The following is a 21,051-nucleotide window of genomic DNA, read 5'->3' on the forward strand; positions in this document are numbered from 1 at the left end:
ATAGATGATGTGTGGGCACGTTGTATTCGCGGCATTTCTGCAGTACTTGGCGAATGGCGAACACCTGGTCGATAATTTGAATAACATGTTATTCAGGCCGTAGTGCAAACATAGTATTAATAAGTATATAAGTCACTGCTTACGATTTTGTTGAACATATATTGCAGTCGTGTGTTTAATGATGAGTCGATTCACTTAATTCACTTCACCCATGACTGCCAACACCGCTACATCAATTTTTACATCAACTATATTTTCCACTTCTCAGTAACCATCCTAAACAACACTACAGCATAATTTTCCACCTATTTCCTAAATCAATTTTTAGGTTATTATTTTGATATAATAAACACACACACTCACAGAAACATATATACGTTTTTCACAAATGTGCATATATATAAACAAAGTACGGTTATCATTTACAAAGTAAACACATATGATATATACATTTACGCAATGGAATAAAAATATGATAAATTTATAAGTTATTTGATTTACACTTACCATGTATGTACTCTTTCTATCTACTTACCACTTATTAGCTTTAATAAGTGTTTACCATATTTCAGATTCTTCCGATTCCTGACGATATTAGTAGGATCATGCTGCATTTGGTGTTGGCTCGGAGTCCTCTTAATTTCGAAGCTCCATCATAATTTATTATAGTTGAGATCGGGTTAGATAGTGAGGAAAATAATGAAAAGAATGGATATTAGTAAATGTCATTTTATTATTTATGAGGTTCTTTTAAATGGGATTCTCAAATTAGTGTAGTGTTATATTTAATATCAGTCGGATTTAATTAAGTAGCTTGTTTTTTCTAATTTCAGTTAGAGATTTATATAATAAGTGATTAATTTGGTTACAGCATAGCTGGGCCTTTCGACGATAATATCGATTTATTGAATAATTTTTCATCAATGTGGTCCACGTTGTCTTGTAACTGATCTAGCAGGAAATAATGAGCACTCCAATTTATAACTTATTTTTAACATAAACGTTGACTACGATAAAATTACGAGAAGTCTCTTCTAAAGTAACTCTCTAGTACAGGATGCTAGACTTGGAACAGCTAAATAGTATCTTCAAAACTATGTCGCATAGGACATTAAGCTACGGAGCCAATGTTGAATACATTCAAATGAATTATAGATTGTTGTGAAAGGAGGTGTCTGTATCGATTATCTATTTTGACATTATTCAGTTACAACACAATAGGAGGCTAAGCACAATTGACTGACTATTAAAAGGCTCTTTATTCAATAAATTCAGTCGAATTATACCACACCTCCCTTAGCTTCTATCCGCGACATGTAGCACGCACCCTGTCGGTCATTGAGGAAACCGAATAGGAGTATACGAACTTACAATTCAATTCCCATAATCTACACCACTTTCTTCATGTGTATTCAAATAGATTCCAACCCCAGTTCGTAGACTCCTACCAGCACAGATTACAATTCTCCTAGAATATATCAATATTTGTGGAGAATTATAATCCAAAGCCCAGGGGGAAAGATGAACCCCTCGTTAGTTATACACGAAATCATTTTAATGGACCCCTCGATTTTTGTCATTTCTTGACTCACCAAAACAGTCATAACTCCAACATTTCTCAACCGATCATAGAGATTAGCATATCGTTGGAAAGAGGAAGAGTGTATCTTCAATTTGCAATAATAAAAATATAAGCAGCCATATTGAATTTGTCCGCCATCTTGGATTTATTTTTAAAAACTATTTTTCCGCCAGGTTCGCAACCACCGATTTTGAATATTAATACATCGATAGCTTATATTGTGCATTGTGTCCAAAAATCTCAGGTGTATGTTTTTTCTATCAAAAGTTATGTACGATTTACCAAATTATATTTTGAAGGGCCATCTGACCAACGAACATTATTTTTATGGTTAATATGGTACTACGACGTCAGTTCCTTGATTTCATACACTATTCTAAGCCAAATATGTTTCAAAAATGAAAAGCATATCTACAACAGTATTTTATTTGAAGGGCTCAAAAGTTTTGAGCATAACGGAGCCGTATTCAAGTTATTGTATTAAATAATTCAAGAATTTAGGTATTGGTAAATCGTACATAACTTTTGATAGAAAAAACATACACCTGAGATTTTTGGACACAATACACAATATAAGCTAAGCTTTCCATCGATGTATTAATATTCAAAATCGGTGGTTGCAAACCTGGCGGAAAAATAGTTTTTAAAAATAAAGATGTTTAATTTTGATACACATAGTTAAGTTTGCCATCTTAGGGTGTTTTTAAGAGATATTGCGAAAAAGATTCGGCTGCCGGTGGGACTTGAACCCACACTATTCCATTTAGTACACGGACGTATTACCAATTATACAACAGCTGCCCTTGCGAGAAGTTGTTCCATAACCAGCTAATAACGATGGGATATCAGTCAATTCCCCGTATCTATCGAATCTGCTTTGGCAACATTTCACACCCTGTTCTCTCTACCCAACTATGTGTATCAGAATTGAACAACAGTCGGTTGCGTTTGAATCACAAACATTTGCTTCTATTTGTCGTATTGAGGCGGGTTTGCTTCTGCAACGACAATAGAGGCTCGCTTGCCACCGAGCGTCCGACCAGCAGCGTACTGCAGGCAGCCGAATCTTTTTTCGCAATATCTCTTAAAAACACCCTAAGATGGCAAACTTAACTATGTGTATCAAAATTAAACATCTTTTCCAAAAAAAGAAAAAATCTGACTTCCCTCACAAGTCATCAATCAAGAAAAATTTAAAAATAAATCCAAGATGGCGGACAAATTCAATATGGCTGCTTACATTTTCATAATTGCAAATTGAGGATACACTCTTCCTCTTTCCAACGATATGCTAATCTCTATGATCGGTTGAGAAATGTTGGAGTATTGACTGTTTTGGTGAGTCAAGAAATGACAAAAATCGAGGGGTCCATTAAAATGATTTCGTGTATAACTAACGAGGGGTTCATCTTTCTAAAGAATTTAACTCGGATCCTTAATATACTCGCCGAAAGCTTTCGAAAGAATATAAATTTAGGCATTTTTAAGAACCTCGTGCAAATAGTGGCCCGGTTTCAGCGAGAATTACTCACTTGATGGGCTACAGCTCTTCGATGAACCTACGCCGAATGGAGTTTCCTTCACCACTGAACTCGATCCTGGGCCAATCGCTTCCAGTCGCCCTGAACATTGAGCGCCCTCAGGTCCTCTTCAACTGCAAAAAGCCATCGTGTACGCGGCCTTCCACGAAGCCTGCGGCCTCTTCCGGGTTAACTACTAGTTAACTACTAGCAGGCATTTCCTCCTCTTCTCATATTTTCGACATAATATGGTGCAGAACTTCATAAAGCTGCTCACTGCCGTGTTTGTCAAGTTCAGCCGGGAGCTGGTCCCTCCCCGCAGCCTTATTGTTTTTCAGCTCTTTAACAGCTTTTTTAACCTCATCTAGTGTAGGTGACTCCACAGCTTATCCATCGTCGCTAATATTTATTCTGTTCACCGATGCACCGTCACTTCCTCCATTCAACAAAGTCTCGAAGTGTTGCTTCCACTTCAGTTTTATCTGTCAGCAAATTCCCTTGTTGGTTGTTGCACATGACGGAAGAAGGCGCTGTCTTTCTCCGTACGCCATTGACAGACTCATAAAACCTCCGCATATCGTTCTGCTCCATTTTTTCCTGCGTCTCACCAATAACTTGTTCTCCGTACTCTTTTTTCTTCCTGCGGTGGGTTCATTTTTCGGCTGCTCTTGCTACCTTGTACCGATCTCTATTCGATCGGGTACCCGACACCAACATCCGGCTTCTGGCAACGTTCTTCTCGTCTGACACATCGAACCAACCCGTCCTGGGTCGCCTCTGTGCAGTGCCTACCACTTCTCGTGCTGTTGTGCTCACCGCTCCATGGATTGACTTCCATAGATCATTGATGTTGTCGCTAACGTTGATTGCACTTACCCATTCGTCGAGCTTCTAGCGGTACTCAGCCGATACACCTTCCGCTGACAATCGCTGGATGTTGTAACGCATCGTTTGCTGTGATCTTTCGTTCGATACAGTTGATAAGCGTGATCGAATTTTACTGACAACGAGGTAGTGATCAAAGTCAATGTTCGGACCTCTGGATGTCCACACATCGATATCATCCGAGAAATGGCGCCCATCCACCAGAACATGGTCTATCTGGTTGCAAGGTTCACCATTTAGGTGTCTCCAGGTGTGCTTTCGGATGTTCTGTCGTGCAAAGTAGGTGCTACTGATGCCATCCCTTTGGCAGCAGCAAAATTTACTAGCCATAGGCCGTTGTCATTAGTAGCGGAGTGAAGGCTCTCCCTACCGATTATGGGACGGAAAAAGTCCTCTCTAACGACCTGAGCGTTAGCGTCTCCGATAACAATTTTCACGTCATGCTTTGAGCACTCTCCATAGGCTTTATCAAGACATTCATAAAACGTGTCCTTCACGTCGTCGGATTTATCGTTTATCGGTGCGTAAACGTTGATTAGGCTGTAATTGAAGAATTTGCCCAGTATCCTCAACACACAGATTCGCTAATGGGTTTCCACGCACTCGCTTCATCTGCTTGCCCATCACTACGAAACCAACTCCTTGCTCTGCTTTTTCTCCGCCGCTGTGATAGATGTTATACTTGAATGCAGTGTTGGTCGTGGGGTCCACGGTTTGGAATTCACGTTCTCCGGATCTGGGCCATCGGACTTCTTGAATAGCGGCCACGTTCACTCCAACCTTCTGCAGTTCGCGAGCCAGAAGGCTCACTCGTCCAGGTTCATTTAGGGTCCTGACATTCCAGGTACCGAGTTCCCAATCATAGTCCTTATTTCGTTGCCGGGTCGGTTTCCAAAGTAGTAAGTAAGTAGTAAGTAAGTATTCAAGTAATTTTGCTTTACTTAAGCTTAAGTAATGCAACGTACACACCAGTCAAGCAGTTTGACGAACATTGACTCCGCCCCCAAGAAAACGCTTCGGTTGCTGCTTTGTTTGAACGTGTGTGAAGTTGTTCGAACAACCATTTGACAGTTAGCGGCTCGGTTGGAAAAAATTAAAACGGTTTGATTTTGGTTTGAGTTGTCGGGGGTGGAGTCAAGGTTCGCCGAACATGTTTGAGCATTTGTAGTGAAGTTGCACAAACCCCCATATATTTTTTGATGGTTGGTGCTCAAGTTGGCACTTCGGTCGTTCGTGTGTGATATTGTTGGTCGAATAAATTGATTGTTCGTGCCGCTGTTGGTAAAACTTGATGGATGTTTGAATAAACGAGAGGTGGAGTCAATGTTGGTCAAACTGCTTGACCGTGTGTACGTTCCATAAGTTGCATAACATTGCGGCAGGTCGGCTTGAAACGGTTGTCCTTTTCAAACAAGAATCGTCGTGCACATCACAGCACCCCTCGAATTAAAATTCCTACGCGACGTTCTGTCGCTGGGGTGAGCCACTGAGGTTGTGTAACAGCGTCGCAGAAACGCTGCATGCATGATTCTATTGATACTCGACAATGTAGAAGGCGTTAATCAAGGTATGCAACGACCTCGCCGCGGAATCGCACGAACAAACAGTTGTATTGCTTAGGCTTAGGCCAATGCATGTACCATTTCTAGGAACTGTTGAGCCTTCAGAAAATCAAAGAAATGCGGATGTTTCGTAGGTAAAATTATTTAGCGGTGAAAACTACCATACCGAGCATTGGCGCCGGGAGTGAACAGGGGAATTACTTATTTTAGTTACAATACTGTCTAGTAGATCTGACTTCTAGGTTTACAAAAATATCATCAAACATTGTGCAATTTAACGTATTATTAATTCAAATGGATTAATACGAGTCTATGGGAAAGAATTATGTAGAAACCAGAAAGGATTTATTGAAATTAAAAAAATCACAAGCATCCTTACGCTCTTATGAAATCTGTTCCGCAAGGTATTCTAAATTCTCTAAAAAGATTCTTCGGCAATCATATGATTTCCTGGTACTAAATCACTACGATCCATAGTTCGCATAAACAAATATTAAAAATCTTTATTTTTATATACATGCTCTGCGACAATAATTTTAGAAACATGCTTTTGAAGCAAATTCCAGCTTATAATTGTTCAAAGTTTTTCCATCTTTATTTCATGGGCAGTTCTCTAACCAATTTAAAGTGAACGGGTAGCAGTCACTAGGTTATTTTTTCTCTAGTCGCAAGATTATGAAGTGCTAACTGGAACCGCATGTAGAAAACCATTTCAAAAATCGATTTTTTTGCGTGTTCCACATGTTGTCGAACCTTTTCGAAAAACCGCGTAAAAACATGTTGAGAAGTTCGCGTATAAAAACGTATAAAATTACTTTAAAAACGTAATGGAATGTGCTATTGCTTATCAGACAAAAAAACATACTGAGTGCGCGCGTTATCGTTTTTTCATCTTTTGAGTAGTTAAAACACGATTTTTGTTTTTTATTTTTCAAGTACCGTACTAAAATAAAATATTTAGTTGCTTTCCAAGTTGACTTCCTATACATTACCATCCCTCATGTATCAATTGTCGTTTTGATTAAAAGCGCAACTACGAAATGTACAATCATGCCATTTGACCTTTCCCGTCAAAATTTTCTATTCGCTCAATCGATGCTTTAATTTATTTAAGGTCAACTTCCCGAAGAACCCATATTTTGAGAATTCTTATTTAATCTTCGAAGTACTATTTTTCTAGTTTGGCCTGACATTCGTTTGATTTTAAGCCAACATCAGGCCACTTACAGCTTTTACAATTTTTTTATATTTAGAATTGAACAAAATGTGCATCGATTTCTCAACACCAGAACTGTTGTACAAATCGGCATTTTCCTTGTTTGTCCCATCCACGATTTGGAACGTGGATGCGCCTCTAATATCGAGGATCAATCTAAGATTGCTCATAAGAATTCAAATTCATGATCACCCGAACTTACTTTTATTTATATAGATTACAGCTTACAGTACAAACCTAAAATTGAAAAAAGTCTATTAATATTACACATCATGCTAGGTAGGATTTTACAATACAGAACGGAGAAACGTAAACAATAAACACTAAAAATATTCGACACTTCTGTACACCGTCGTATGTTCGCTGAACTTCGTCACTTTTGCATGCCTTTCCATCACCGCACACAGATCGTCGTCATCGCTCTCCTCCAGTCTGGCTTTCCGCTTTCGCTTCAGCGTGATCTGTTCCAACAGCTCGGGGTGATACTTCAGTCGCTGTTTCAACGTCTCCTCGTCCATGTAGTCCCACAGATCCCAGTCGTCCATCAGAGCCAATGGTTTTCGCTCCGGTGTCGCCCCGCCCGTGTTCTCCGTCGAATCGTTCAATTCCGGGGATGCCGCTCCCGATCGATATGCATCGTAGAAGCAAGCCCTGTGTGGATCTCGGTCGAACTCTTCCTCACTCCACACGATATCTTCGAGCTGTGCTCCAGGCTCCGGTTGATGTTCGTTTCGCACCAATCCGCCCACTGCTCCCTCATTGTCGCCGCCTGAGACGTTATTGTTGTTCTGTTCGAGACATTCGCCACTACGCAACGGATGAAGGTCACCATCCCTGCGATGTACATGAAAGAATTAAGATACAATTAGAGCTGCCAATCTTCACCATACGCCATTTGCCACTTACATTATGCATTCAATATAAATTTTCTTTCGACCTTCGCCACACATAGGATTTAACTTTTATAACATTCTCTAATCACAATCGATTCTATACATACTAATAAATAAATTACACTTAACATCTACTCGATAGCATCGTTCTATTTGGTGGAGGACTAAATTTATTTACAATTGGGTTTCATAAAAATGGATCGATGAGTTTCGAAACAGAAAAGATGATCAATACTTGTTTACACCAGCGACTGTCAGTATGTACCCATCTATCTATCGCAAGGGGTGTGTGTATAATGGAAGAGAAAACGTTGACATATTGAAACTCACCACTCTATTTGCCTTTTGCTGTTCACCATTCCCCTTAATTCTACGCGTAAGCACTACTGCACGCACCTTAACCTGTGGAGGTACACTCATTCTGGGAATAAGCGCAGGCTTTCGCTTTATGGAATCATCATTGATAAGCCTTATTTTTACCTAATTAATGTCTATAAATTTTGTGTAACTAGTAATTTTATTAATGGATTCGATTTTTTATAATATTAAGTACAAACTTGGGTCAGGTTTGAAAAGATTATTGCAACACATATGATATACAATTCGGGCCCTCCTTAGTAATACTAATGACACACTGGTGGTATAAGTACCATGGTACAAGAATCTTGAAATAAGTACCATATCAATTATTGTCCTTATTAAAGATAGCCTTGTAATAATTTTCTTGTCCTCTTGTACCATGGTACAAGTACCACAGGTGTGTCCTTAGTATAAGACGCGCGGCTACAAAGCAAGACCATGCTGAGGGTGGCTGGGATCGATTCCCGGTGCCGGTCTAGGTAGTTTTCGGATTGCAAATTGTCTAGACTTCCCTGGGCATAAAAGTATCATCGTGTTAACTGGTATACGAATGCAAAAATGGTAACCTGGCTTAGAAACCTCGCAGTTAATAACTGCGGAAGTGCTTAATAAACACTAATCTGCGAGGCGGCTTTGTCCCAGTGTGGGGATGTAATGCCAATAAGAAGAAGAAGAAGAAGAAGAAGAAGAAGAGAAGATAATAATATACAATAATATGTAAAGTTGATAGTAACAAAATAGAGGTCAGATTAAAAAAAACTTCTACACCCACCAAAAGTCAACTTTTTAATAATAAGAAGTACAAACAGTGTTTGGCCATTTTTTATGATAAAAGAGGATGATAAATTGAGATACATATAAAGCATCTATAGGCGAGAATAAATGTGGAAATGTAAAATTGGCATACAAAATGATTGTTTGGAGATCACAGATGGATCAGATTGAAAAAAAAACACCAAACGTACCGATCGCCATTTGAATCTTTGCTTCCTTGATGCATTTCGTGTGCCTAGGTAACTCAAACTACATATGTACTTAAAACTGAAATTTGCATTTTCATAACTGCTGAAGACTAACATATGTAGAAAAAACCGTAAGTCGGCCCAAGTCAGCTTTATTTTATAATCTTCATATTAATATCGATTTTCTACATAATTTTATAACATCATTTCATCATTTTTGTTATACACACAAAGTTTTTTATCAATTGCGAAATGTATGGTCATCAAGCGAAAAAAATAGTGGCTATTGAAATAACAACATTAACAATATAAATTACTGACATTCAACACCGTTGAAAAACGCATGAGGCATGAGCAATGGAAGGTTAAAACATTTCTGCATGGGTATAAATGGCATAAATTAAAGCCAGCATGGTGAATTGTCGTGAAATGTTTCTTCTTGTGTTCAGATAGCAAAGCATAGAGCTTTTTGCTGTTCCATCCTGTTTTGCTATTCTGCTTTAGAAAGCCGTAGTAGATGTAGCCAGTAACAGAAATATTGCCCATGGGTAGAAACGACACATCTCCATCGATGACGATAATATTAAGCATATGCGGTATTTCGAAAAATTTCGTTTCAGGTGGTTCGAAACGAAATTCCGCGGAATTTCGCGGAATTTGAGCATGACGAAATCTGATTTCTTGATTTCGTTTCGTTTCGAAAAATTGCAAAAATTTCGCTAGAAAAAACTAGCTTCTAACGAAATTTAACGGAATTCCGCGGAATTTCGGAACAAATTTAAACTTAAACCAGACTTCATATTATCAAAAATTTTGGCTGCGCCGCTGAACAAAATCTTAAAAGTGTTTTCAAAACTTTAGATTACACAAATTTTTCTATTAACGCTTACTACATAACCCTATTCTCAGTTGACAAATGCAGTTTTCTTCTATAAAACGGCTTCACTGATTCAAATTTAAATTTGGTGATATTTTTTTACTATTTGCACAATATGAATGGGGAATCGATCGTGGGACGGCAGCTAGTCCGGGAGAACGCGAAGTGAAAAAAATCTACCTCGAGTAGCAGAAATTTGTTCAACTAGTGTGGGGCCGTTCAAAAATTACGTCCAAGGTTTGAGGGGGGGAGGGGGTCAGAGTTTTGTGACAGTTTGTGACAGGGGGAGGGAGGGGGGTTCGTCTTATGTGACGTCCATCCACAAGAAAAAAATACTGAAAGCATTTTAGGAACAACTTGCATTTTAAAAACATATTCAAACTGTTAGTAAGGGACATAAATCATCACGTTATTGTAAAAATATTGTACGAAAAAGAAAAACCAAAATAATCTCCAAAATAAAAATGACACATGTACGTACAGGGGAGGGGGGAGTCAATGATTTGTGACAGTTAGTGACAGGAGGGGGAAGGGGGTTGAAAATGCCGAAAAACGATGGACGTAATTTTTGAACGATCCCTGTGCAATCGATCGTGTTGATGCTGATCACGCCAGCTATAGTGTTGGAGAACACGAAGTGATAAAACTAAAGTTTGCATCGAAGAGCACAACATTATTTACTGCGGAATCGATAGTGTTGTAAAAGTTTATTAAACGAAGCACATTTATCTTGCGTTAGATTGATTTGCAACACAGTTTTCGTCTTCTTGTTTTCAAAATAACTTCGTTTACAATAAATAGTTATTTATTTATTTATCTTTATCTTCAGTATTAACTGTGCAGACTGGTTTAAAACTTATATACTAACTTAAAATTTGCCTTAAGCTAGTTTTGAATATCGCTCTGCACAGAAAAAAATAATGAAAACTAAGAAGCGCGTAAAAAATAAAGACATGGAAAATTACACTATTTTGAGCGTACATGATTATTTTTTAACAAGTACACCCTAAATGTATGCAATTTCTATAGCATTATGTCAGTTTCTATAGCATACATCATATAAAAAGTGACATAATGCAATGGAAATTGCATACATTCAGACGATAATATCGTGTAAATTTACGCTCTTTTTGGCATTCCCTTTATGTGCATTACTTTCGTGTAAATTTCAACAACTATTTCTATCTGTGTGCTACAAATAAAATCGAACCAATCAATGTCGTTGAGGAGGTTGAAGCAACGTTCAAGCGGATGATTTTGCCCAGACATTGTGAAGTGTCAGACGGGATGGAAGAGCTGACGTTGACGGAACATGAAAGTTAAAGAGCTCACGTGATTGTCCACGTGATTGTTTATAATGTCAAATGCACAAACTCTCTGCAAATCTCCACATCGTTGTCGAAGGGTTTCAAGTAGAAACAATTGGCATCGCTCTTTGTAGTGCGGTAACCTTAAAGGATTATTCCACGGCAATCGCCTGAGGGCAAAACGAACGAAACTGCGTTGGACCCTTTCAATTCGCGTCATCTGGATTTCGTGATAGGGCGCCCACATCTGCACAGCATATTCGAGTACACTTCGCACGAGGCAGCAATACAGGCTTTTACAGGGAGTAAACGTCATTAAAATCTGCAGCGTTCCGGCGCATGAAGCCTAGTACGGCGAAAGTCTTGGCAGTAACTCGTTGCAATATGTTCATTAAAATTCGGCTTGCGGTCAAACGTAACTCACAGGTCTTTCATGGAGCTCACACTTTTCAGTTCTTTTCCGCATGACGAGTAAGGAAAGTTTATCTGCGTTCTGCGTCTGGTTATTCAGCAAATTTATTTAAAGTTAATCCGTGAGGAACTTTATCGAAAATCGATGTAAATGATGTCAACTTGACATCTCTTCTCCAGGTTAGAATTCAGCATGCTAGTGTAGGTCATCAGGTTTGTACAAAGCCTTGTTGGTACTCAGAGATAACAGGTTTAGCAGCCACATACATACGTTCATGAATCAGCAATTCGAGTGTTTTGGCCAGACAATTAAGAATCGAGATTGGACGATAGTTCTCAACATTATGGGAGCTACCCGGCTTATGAATTGGAGTAACTGCTGATATTTTCCACTCATCTGGGAAGACTCCTAGCGCAGATTTAGTCACAATCAAGTTGCTGCAATCAGTTTTGTCCAACTTGTGCTGCTCGGGAAGACTTCCGTTCAAAATTTGATACATTGCAGATTTGCTTCAAGCCACTAGCAATCAAAGTTTCAGTTAGAGTTAACTCCTGCTCGGAAGAAGCGTTGGTTGGGAAGTATCCTCCCACTTCGTCATCATATAACACAGTCGGAATGCGCAACAAATTTATCGGGGTCACTGTTCGGCCTCAAGCGAATGCCACAGATGTAAACGGATTTATGAGTGAGCATAACTTACACAACAATCTGCTCAAGTGTTTCACTCTCCGGTAGATGAACCGACAAACTTGTCACAGAGCATTTAACTCCAATGAGAGTTCCTCCACCTCGTTTAGTCGCTTACCAAAGGGCTTCACATGAATCACCATCTCAACTAACCAATGATTCCTATTCCGTAGGGACAGAGCATTCCTCGGTTTCTTATAACAATGAGTGTTAAACTAATTTTCCGCTCCTAATCCTAAATTGTCAGTAAGGAGCATCGTTAGGTATTGGTCATGAATTGGAAACTCTGAAGAAAGTATACAATAAGAATACCTTTTTTAATTGATAATTAATAAATTAATAATTTAATTTCATTTACCAAGAATATTATTTAATTGGTGAGCTGTGCATATTTGCTGTTTCTCGGCCAATCATGATTAGCAACTACAATGTGTACAGTTAATCAAGCTATTTGACTATTTGCACAATATGTAAGGAACATTGCAGATTTGTGGGCATTTCTAGCATGATCATAACATCTGTTCTCATATGCCAAGGACACACAATTCGTCGAGCTGATTGTATATAAGACTATGGGTCTGTGAAATTCAATCTGAAATACATATCTTTATGCATTTTAGAAAGGTGCACAGGATTCTTCTAATGAGCAAAAGTATGTTATATATATGTGGACGAATAAGAAGGAATAAGTTTTGGCCCTTTTCAAATGTTGATCTAGTAGTATCAATTCACTATCTGCGTATACGCCTGGCAGATGTAGATACATAATTGAGTATCCCACTAAATAAAAAAATAAATCTATGCATTCATTTTCTAATTTTGACTTAGCTCAATACTATAAAACCACGCTGACAAGACAATATATGTAGTATTCTTCAGCATAATTAAATAATTCTTAAGTGAACTAAAGTTTTAAACGAAATTTGAATCCGTATTTAAAAAATCCCACAATTTCTTTATTTTTATTAATATAAACTGATATAAAACTGGTATTAAATTGGTCAGATTCGGGAGCACACGCTCCACGATGAATTCCTTTGAAAACGACACAAATGATGGGGTATTGCCTTATCGCCGATTTACCACATGCGGCGAGAATGCGGCGACTTATGGCAGACTGCCTCTTCTGTTATTATAACTTTATTGGTCGCAAAACAGTTATTTGACTTCGAAAAAGTGAATTCGGAATTGCGTACATAATGTAAAACCAATTTAATAAAAATTCCGCGGAAAAAAAAATTAAAATTTCGTTTCGTTTCGAAAAATTTCGAAGTAAGTGAACCTTGATTTCGTATCGTTTCGAAGTCTCGAAAGTAAATCTATATTTCGTTTCGTTTCGAACCGAATCAACATAAACATTTTTAATTTCGTTTCGTTTCGTTTCGTTAGGAAAAAATGTGTTATCGCATACCCTTAGGTAATATTAGGGGCTGTCCATCGTTTACTTCATACGTTTGACGACAGTTATATCCCAATCCTCATTATATTTGTAATATTTTTCCATATTAGTGTAACTTTTGACTATCCTCATTCAAATAATCTAATTCATTTACATTCATCTAATCTGGTGCATCAAATAATACATCTGCAATTGCGTCCCTGGGGAACTCCAGAGGAAAGACACAAAGCAAAATAACTTCGTCAGCGTGGTCTTTGCAGCTGACTTTTACCTGCAGAGTATAGGGTAACGGGAGGTAATGTTAGCCTTGGATGTAACTTTGGCTCATAACGCAAATAAAACAATAATTCAGCTATAATACATTGTTTTGCAGAAATCTATTTATCACTGCATCTTTGAAGCAACTGTATCAAGCATATTTAAGTTACATTACGATAGATTCATGCACTTATTCAGTTGATAAACGAAATGAACTTGCGAGGAAAATCAGACTCGTTTTTTAGCAGCCACTTGAGGACACTCCTCACGGAATCCAAATTTAGTAGTACTCGCGTTTTCAAGGACACACCACTCTAGACGGAAGCAACGCACAACTGTCATTTTTATTATTTCCCGCAGGCAGGCTGTGCAAGAGTTTTGTTTTCTTTTGCCCAATAAAGTAGTTGTCTGAATGGACACACCTATTTTTGCACATTAGATAGAGTCTCCAGTTAGTCTTGCGAGCAAAGGCATAGGATTTCATATCCGGAGATGATTCGATTCTTGGTCCGGCCTAGGATGTTTTCGGGTGGGAAACATTCTCGACTCCCTGGACGGCTGGTATAGAACAGCTTTCAATCATTAACTGAGGAAATGCTAATAGAATACAAAGTTGAAAAGCATACCAAGTTCCAGTGGGAAGTAGCTCCATAGAAGAAGAAGATGAGGTGGTAACAATCACACTATTTTAGCATCCATCACAGTTTTCATTAGTGTGGCGACACTCATTAAATACAGCTTACATTTTTTATTCGGAGCACCACATTATAATTTACTTTCTAACAGCTTTTACAAACGATTCATAGTTCATAATGCACCAACCTTACATGGGCTGAAAAAGCATCTACCATCAGAGCTAAGACTAAGAAAATTTACTGAACATAAAGTCCATTTCGCTCGAAACTTTTGGTATCTTAAAAAAAGAGATTGTACACAATTATTGTTATTTTTGACTACTTGGCGTAATAACCAAAAGTAAGCAAACCGTTAAATTGCAATTACCTATTACAGAAGAGTTTACCATAAAGAGGTCATGTTCCACAGAAAAATTTAAAATTTCCATAAAGAAATCAATATTAAAAATAAACTATTACAAAATTTAATAAAAAAATAAAAACTTCCCACGAAAAAATCAATAAAAAGCCATTAAAAATAAGAAAATTTCCATAAAGAAATATGAAAACAGCAATAAAACTGTGCATTTTTCCATAGATGACCCCTCCTTTGAAAGCATTATAGAAGTTATGCCTACCTCCGTTCTGCGCATGATCTTTAGTATCATGAGTCGTTGGCACTTATACATAAATAATGTGAAGGGTATACGTGGATTGAAATGACATTTGAAAAACATAAGTGCCCAGAACAGGTATCCGCCGGGTTAACCCAAACGATCCGACGTTAATATTTATTTGATTGAATTGCCTTATTTTATTCCACGAAATTGACTTTTGAAACTTTGCTGGTGGCTGGCCCATGATTACTTCCCGTATGACTCCAAACGGGCCAGTGTAATGTGGGGTAGTCAGGGTTTAACGAAACTATCTAACAGTATAACTTATTTATCCATGCACCAATCTCAGGATAGTTAGAAAAGAGAACGAATTCCCATAAACTCACTGTCACACTTCTTATAGTTGCAATTGCACGCTCACATGAGCAGACTAACAGGATCAATCAATATTATTGGCAGTTTCGGAAATTATTTTATTTTTAAGTTATTTGGAAATTATGAGTAATTAAGATATATATGGTTAATTATATTTGTCCAGACATTCTTATCATAATAGCTAACTCAGTTAACGGGTGTTGAATTATTAATGACTACAAAGTTTCTAACAGTAGGTAATACGGTCACTCGCTCATATAAAAACCCAAAGAAATCATTCATCTCGGTTTGGTCAAAGCCCTCAAAAAGGGACTCATTGGAATCATATGTGAGATCCTCAATAGCCGGAACAGCGACATCATAATCACCGTTCACCTCATTATCATGATGAAGTGGCACCTCCTCCTGCATCTGGTCCAGATTCAATTGAACAAACTCTTTAAACCGCCCAGAATCCTGAGCAAGCTCTTGTAAATATTCTACAGTTACACCCGAACAAGCGATATCTTGTTCAACACAAGTCTTCCAATCGTAACAAGGACGGCCACGTTTATATGGTCCAGGAATTTCATAGGCATGAGCCATTCTGAGTATATCCGCATCGTCCATCCGCTGCAAATGTGCCCAATATAGAAGGCGTGCCATTCGAAGCTTGCGATTAATTGTGTGGTTGTCAAGTGCTACGGTGACATCGAAGGACCGAATATCTTCCAGGTTTGGAGGGAGTGTGGCTGGATCATCGGAACTGCGACGTGACGCATAATAGAGGCCACAATGAGAAGTCCCCTATCACAATACACAGTATAAAAAATGTTACAGCGTATATGATGTAACAAAAAGGCTCCGATCGATTCGACTCTTTTTTCCATCACTTTTTAAATTACAGGTCGTCGTTACTATGGAGCTTGTATTCAATATTGCATAAATGAAAAAGTTGGATGTAAAATTAGAGGCTATTGAACACAAAAATGAGCGTTTAAATATTTCCATGGCGTGTAATTCTCAGAATTTTTAACTGGGTAGATCTAACAAATGGTCGCGGTGATTAAAATACCCAACAAGGAGAAAAAAAATGTCCTAGAAGTCCCATATCGCGTAGCTTGTCTCGATTACGCTTCGTCAGTGTTGAAAGTTTTAAACCGTAGAACACAATGGGCGCAACCACGATATGATACAGGCGGCTACTAGTACCCCAACGAAGATTATTATCCTGAACAAAACTGAGCGACGAATGATAAACTCTCACAGCTTTCTACACACGATCGGCCACTGTCTCTCGCCGGTTTAACGAGCTGGTCAGATAAATACCAAGATAACACAATTTACTGACCACTCTGAGCTGGTATTTCCCGAATCTCATTTGTCGTGGGGGATCACAATTCGTACTATCATGAGGATCACGAATAAGAACCTCTGTCTTCAGAACGTTGAGCTCTAAGCCAAATTCTTGCAAACAGGGCTGCAAAAGCATGAGAACCCTGGCAATTTGGGTTGGATCGGTCAAGATAGCTAAGATATCGTCCGCGTAAACGCGAAGACAAGGTAAACGGATTCGCCCATGTTGCCCTAAGAACAATTCAGGCATAAGCTGTTGGAACTTGAGGAGCGCTTGATGAAGCAAGTAAGCAAAAACCTTGGGTGATAGCTTTGTTAAATGAAGCGGTCCGCTGACCAAACCACTGAAGAGATGTGCGCTCGGTGAGACAAGCTGATGTGATACGATTCACAAGATATGCAGGCACCCCAAGATTCATAAGAACATTGGGAACCTTAAACAAATCAACGGTGTCGAACGCTTGTCGTTAGTCTAGGGAAACGAAATACGTAATTCGTCCATGACGCCATCTTTCATCGAGAATCTGTCTAACGACGAAGATTTGTTCCTCAGATGAGCGGTTACGATGATAAGCATGCTGGTAATTCGGGACATCACCAAGGTATGACTCCAGCCGCTCCAGCAGATAACGGGCATACACCTTATATATCGTCGTCTGGACCGGCTGGTCGAGGTTTCTTCGGTATGGGAAGCTGGAGGGTTTCGATCATGTTTGGCGGTACACGATTGTGCTCCCAAACCATTCGAAGAAGCCGATGAATCCCCTGAGTAAGCTCCTCATTGCCGTAGCGCAGTAACTCAGGACGGATTCCGTTAGTTCCAGCGGCGGTATTATTACACAACGATGCAATGATGCGTTCAACATCTGACAACGAGGGACCAGAGTTGTGGGGCGGTGCCTCGACTTCAGGAAGTTGTGGAATACCTTCTTGACTACCCGATCAGGAATGCATAACAAAATTATAACTCAATTCTATCAATTGTTGTTATTTAAAACTACATGTGTTATAATTAGATAATTCGATAAAAATGTGTCTTCGGCCAGTTTTATTTCATATCAAAATTATAACAACATTAGTTATGTATATTTTTACAAAATAATTGCCTACATTTTTTGTAGACATTGGAAAAAAAATCGGAGGTAATCACCTTCAGTATAACTTGAACCCGCTCGATATTAATACATAGCTGGAACAAAGTTAATTGCCTACATTATTGATGGAAATCTGTAGTGGTAGCGTACCAGATTTCTATCCGTGATGTAGGCAATTACCTTGAAAGTAGATTTTTGTGCAGACAAATTATATCAACGTTTGTTATAATGTTGATATGAAGGTATCAACCTCGTTCTAATTGTGTTACGGCTAGAGGTATTTTTGATATAATTTTTGTTATTTTAACAACTAACCAGCCAATTTTATAACACATTTTGTTACAATATTTTTCTGATATAAATAACTCTCCTTGTTATAATTTTGTTATACATTATTGATCGGGTAGAACTAGATTCTAATCGCTCTTCCCACGCTCGAACGGGAATGTAATGTGGATTCTTTTTGTTGACCCGCCGTCGATGTTGACGAAGATAGCGGTATGTCAGTCGCGCACGGTCGAGGGGAGGAAAATTCTCCAAACTATCGAAAAACGCTCTAACTCTCAGTTCATGATGTTCGTGGTAAGCAAGATTTTTTGCCGCACGTGCCTCACTGAATAAACGTCCCCTGACGGGGTTGTAGCGATCGCTGAGGTATTCCTTCTGACGATGATCAAAATCACGCCCTGCCCGTGTCCGATTAGGAGTACGGGGGGACCGCGGAACTTGTAATACTGAATTAGATGCTCCTATAATAGCATCGTTGAGGCGCTCCAGAAGAAGATTGAGGTCCTCATCACGTCGAGCAGGACATATACGCAAGCAAGAGGTGAGCTCGCGATGATAATGAGCCTTAGCAAGGGGGTCGGTGTTCAACAAACTCACTTGAAGCATGTTCAAGGAGGTGCCACGACGGGAATCTGCCTTGGTGATAGTATCAGTAACGGAGTTCGAATATTCCGGATTAACCCTAATGAGAAGCAAGAGGACCCGATGATCGGAAAAGCTGTCCTGTACATTTATGCAACGACACTTTGGCAACCGAAATCGTGGCATCAGCGACATGATTATGTGGGCGATCTGGAAGGAGAGATACATGTTATGACAGGATAAATAAAAAGCGTTAGGAACAATATACCTGTGAACTGCGAACACCTCGCCTCCATGTTGTTAATACACTCCGATCGGGCCCAAAGGAGCTGCTGAGCCGATAGTTATGGAAGCTAAGTAACTCCTTGAGAGAATCCCCATTTGGATTGCTAAACGGATGAAAAAGCAAGGGTCCGACACGTTCACGGTCCCTAGGAAGAAGAATATGTGCATTGAAATCTCCTAGCAGCACGACATTAGATCTTCGATGTTCGCCGAGCGTAGAGAGGAAATTTGTTAAAATCCCGATCTCGGGATCAGCTCGATCACTATGCGAGCGGGCGTAAACGGAGATGATAGTTAGAAGTTCTCCAAAGACATTCAGTCTAACTCCACAGATATTGTTGGAAACACGAAAAAAACTCCAACCATCACTAAAATGCCCACGATGTACCAATACAGCAGTACCGACACTCATACGAGGAAATGTCTGCAACTGCTGATTGACGTTGAACCAAGCATAAGTATCGGTGGTAATGGTGCAGGACGCCAAACGGGTCTCCTGTATACATGCTATAGCAACCTGATTAGCCAAGAGAAACTGATCTATGTGATCTCGATCAGAAGCCTAGGATCATCCGGACACATTCCATGTTCTGACCTTTAAAACTTCACTGGAATGCTCAAGTGAGAGTGCCACTGCAGGAGTACTGTCACTGTGCTGGGTAACATCATAGTTATTTATAAATGGCTGCTAATGAATCGCATGAACATGGGGACGCGGAAGAGGATCAGACTGAGGGCAAGCCAGGTCATTTGGACCATCTAACGTAGCATTAGCAGGATCAAAACTGGTAAGCGCAGCTGTAAACGGAACACATATATAAATCTATATGTGGAACAGTTGGACCAACTCTATGCACATCTAAAACAAACCTACACACCTAAAAATAATCATGTAATTTTAGGTGCTGTGACATCGACATATTCGAGCGTCATTTTTGACGCTCGAAATTAGGTGATAATTTAATTTTACATCACAACTTTATTGACAAAAAAACTGAAGGATTAGAACGAGAACCGAACATAAGCCCGCTGAGTGAGAGCCCAACACGTTACCACTCAGCTATCTTCGTCTCTTGAAAGAGAAGTGATCGAAGTAAAGCATGTTCCACGATTTGCACTGAACAAGTATTTCACTGCATCAAGGCATCGACTGCCAGAGCGTTAGGTGCGTCGCATCGGGTGTTGTGTTTGGGTTTCATGACATGTAATTTTGAATAATCTAACATTGAAAAATCTAGATTGCTTTGAGAATAGGTCGTATGTGCAAAAGAGAGGCTCTCTTTGTTCACGCTCTCTTTCGCTAATAGATAGGCTAGTTATGGATTTTTAGTTATTTTATCACTCCAGCACGCTAGTCAAAGCTATTGAATTTAAATATCTACCAAGAAATCCGAAGTGAACTTTAGTATATTGTTGTAATAATCGAAAGAGAGCGGAAGCAAAGAGAAACTCTCGTTTGCACATACGACCTATTCTCAAAGCAATCTAGAAATATGCGATTCAGTTTATGTCATGTGGTTTTGTGTCATTTTATTCACTTACGTCACCTGTAATATTCATATTTTTTTGGTGTGTAGGAATAATAACAACACAAGTCAACTTACCGATCCTAGTAACGAGGACACTATCGTAGTGAGTATATTCGCTACTTTCTGAAATGCGATGAACAATCCTCACAGATTGCTGCCCATCTGCATTTATAACGCAGGTCGAAGAGTGCTCTCGATACACCTCAATTCGGAAACCAAATGTGTTGGCAACCACTAGAAGTTAATCCTCTCCACCCCAGAATCCTGGCTGCAACAAACAGTGCAGATAGAACTCCTGTCACGGCATAATGACAACATATCGACATCAGAAAACGCGGAAATTAATTGAGTATACAGACGATCCATCGAATCAGAGAGGTTCTCCTGGAAAAATCGCACAACCAAGGAACGA

At 39.1% G+C, this 21,051-nt stretch overlaps 1 protein-coding gene across 1 annotated transcript; it reads right to left on the reverse strand.

The window, feature by feature from the left end:
- Positions 1 to 6,946: 6,946 nt before the first annotated feature.
- LOC134216871 (uncharacterized) lies at positions 6,947 to 7,927 on the reverse strand. Its single transcript, XM_062695654.1, has 2 exons — positions 7,672 to 7,927; positions 6,947 to 7,599 (listed from the first exon to the last, which is right to left on the reverse strand). The coding sequence occupies exons 1-2, from the start codon at positions 7,713 to 7,715 to the stop codon at positions 7,089 to 7,091; spliced, it is 555 nt and encodes a 184-aa protein (XP_062551638.1). The 5' UTR covers positions 7,716 to 7,927; the 3' UTR covers positions 6,947 to 7,088.
- Between the last annotated feature and the right edge of the window lie 13,124 nt (positions 7,928 to 21,051).

The sequence above is a fragment of the Armigeres subalbatus genome, chromosome 2 (genome assembly GCF_024139115.2).
Source record: "Armigeres subalbatus isolate Guangzhou_Male chromosome 2, GZ_Asu_2, whole genome shotgun sequence".
In the NCBI taxonomy this organism is placed as follows: Eukaryota; Metazoa; Arthropoda; class Insecta; order Diptera; family Culicidae; genus Armigeres; species Armigeres subalbatus.

Coding starts and splice junctions, on each gene's coding strand:
- LOC134216871 (XM_062695654.1), bottom strand. CDS start 7,715: ATGTGTGGCGAAGGTCGAAAGAAAATTTATATTGAATGCATAAT. Junction 7,600..7,671: donor ATTTATATTGAATGCATAAT/GTAAGTGGCAAA, acceptor TGTACATCGCAG/GGATGGTGACCTTCATCCGT.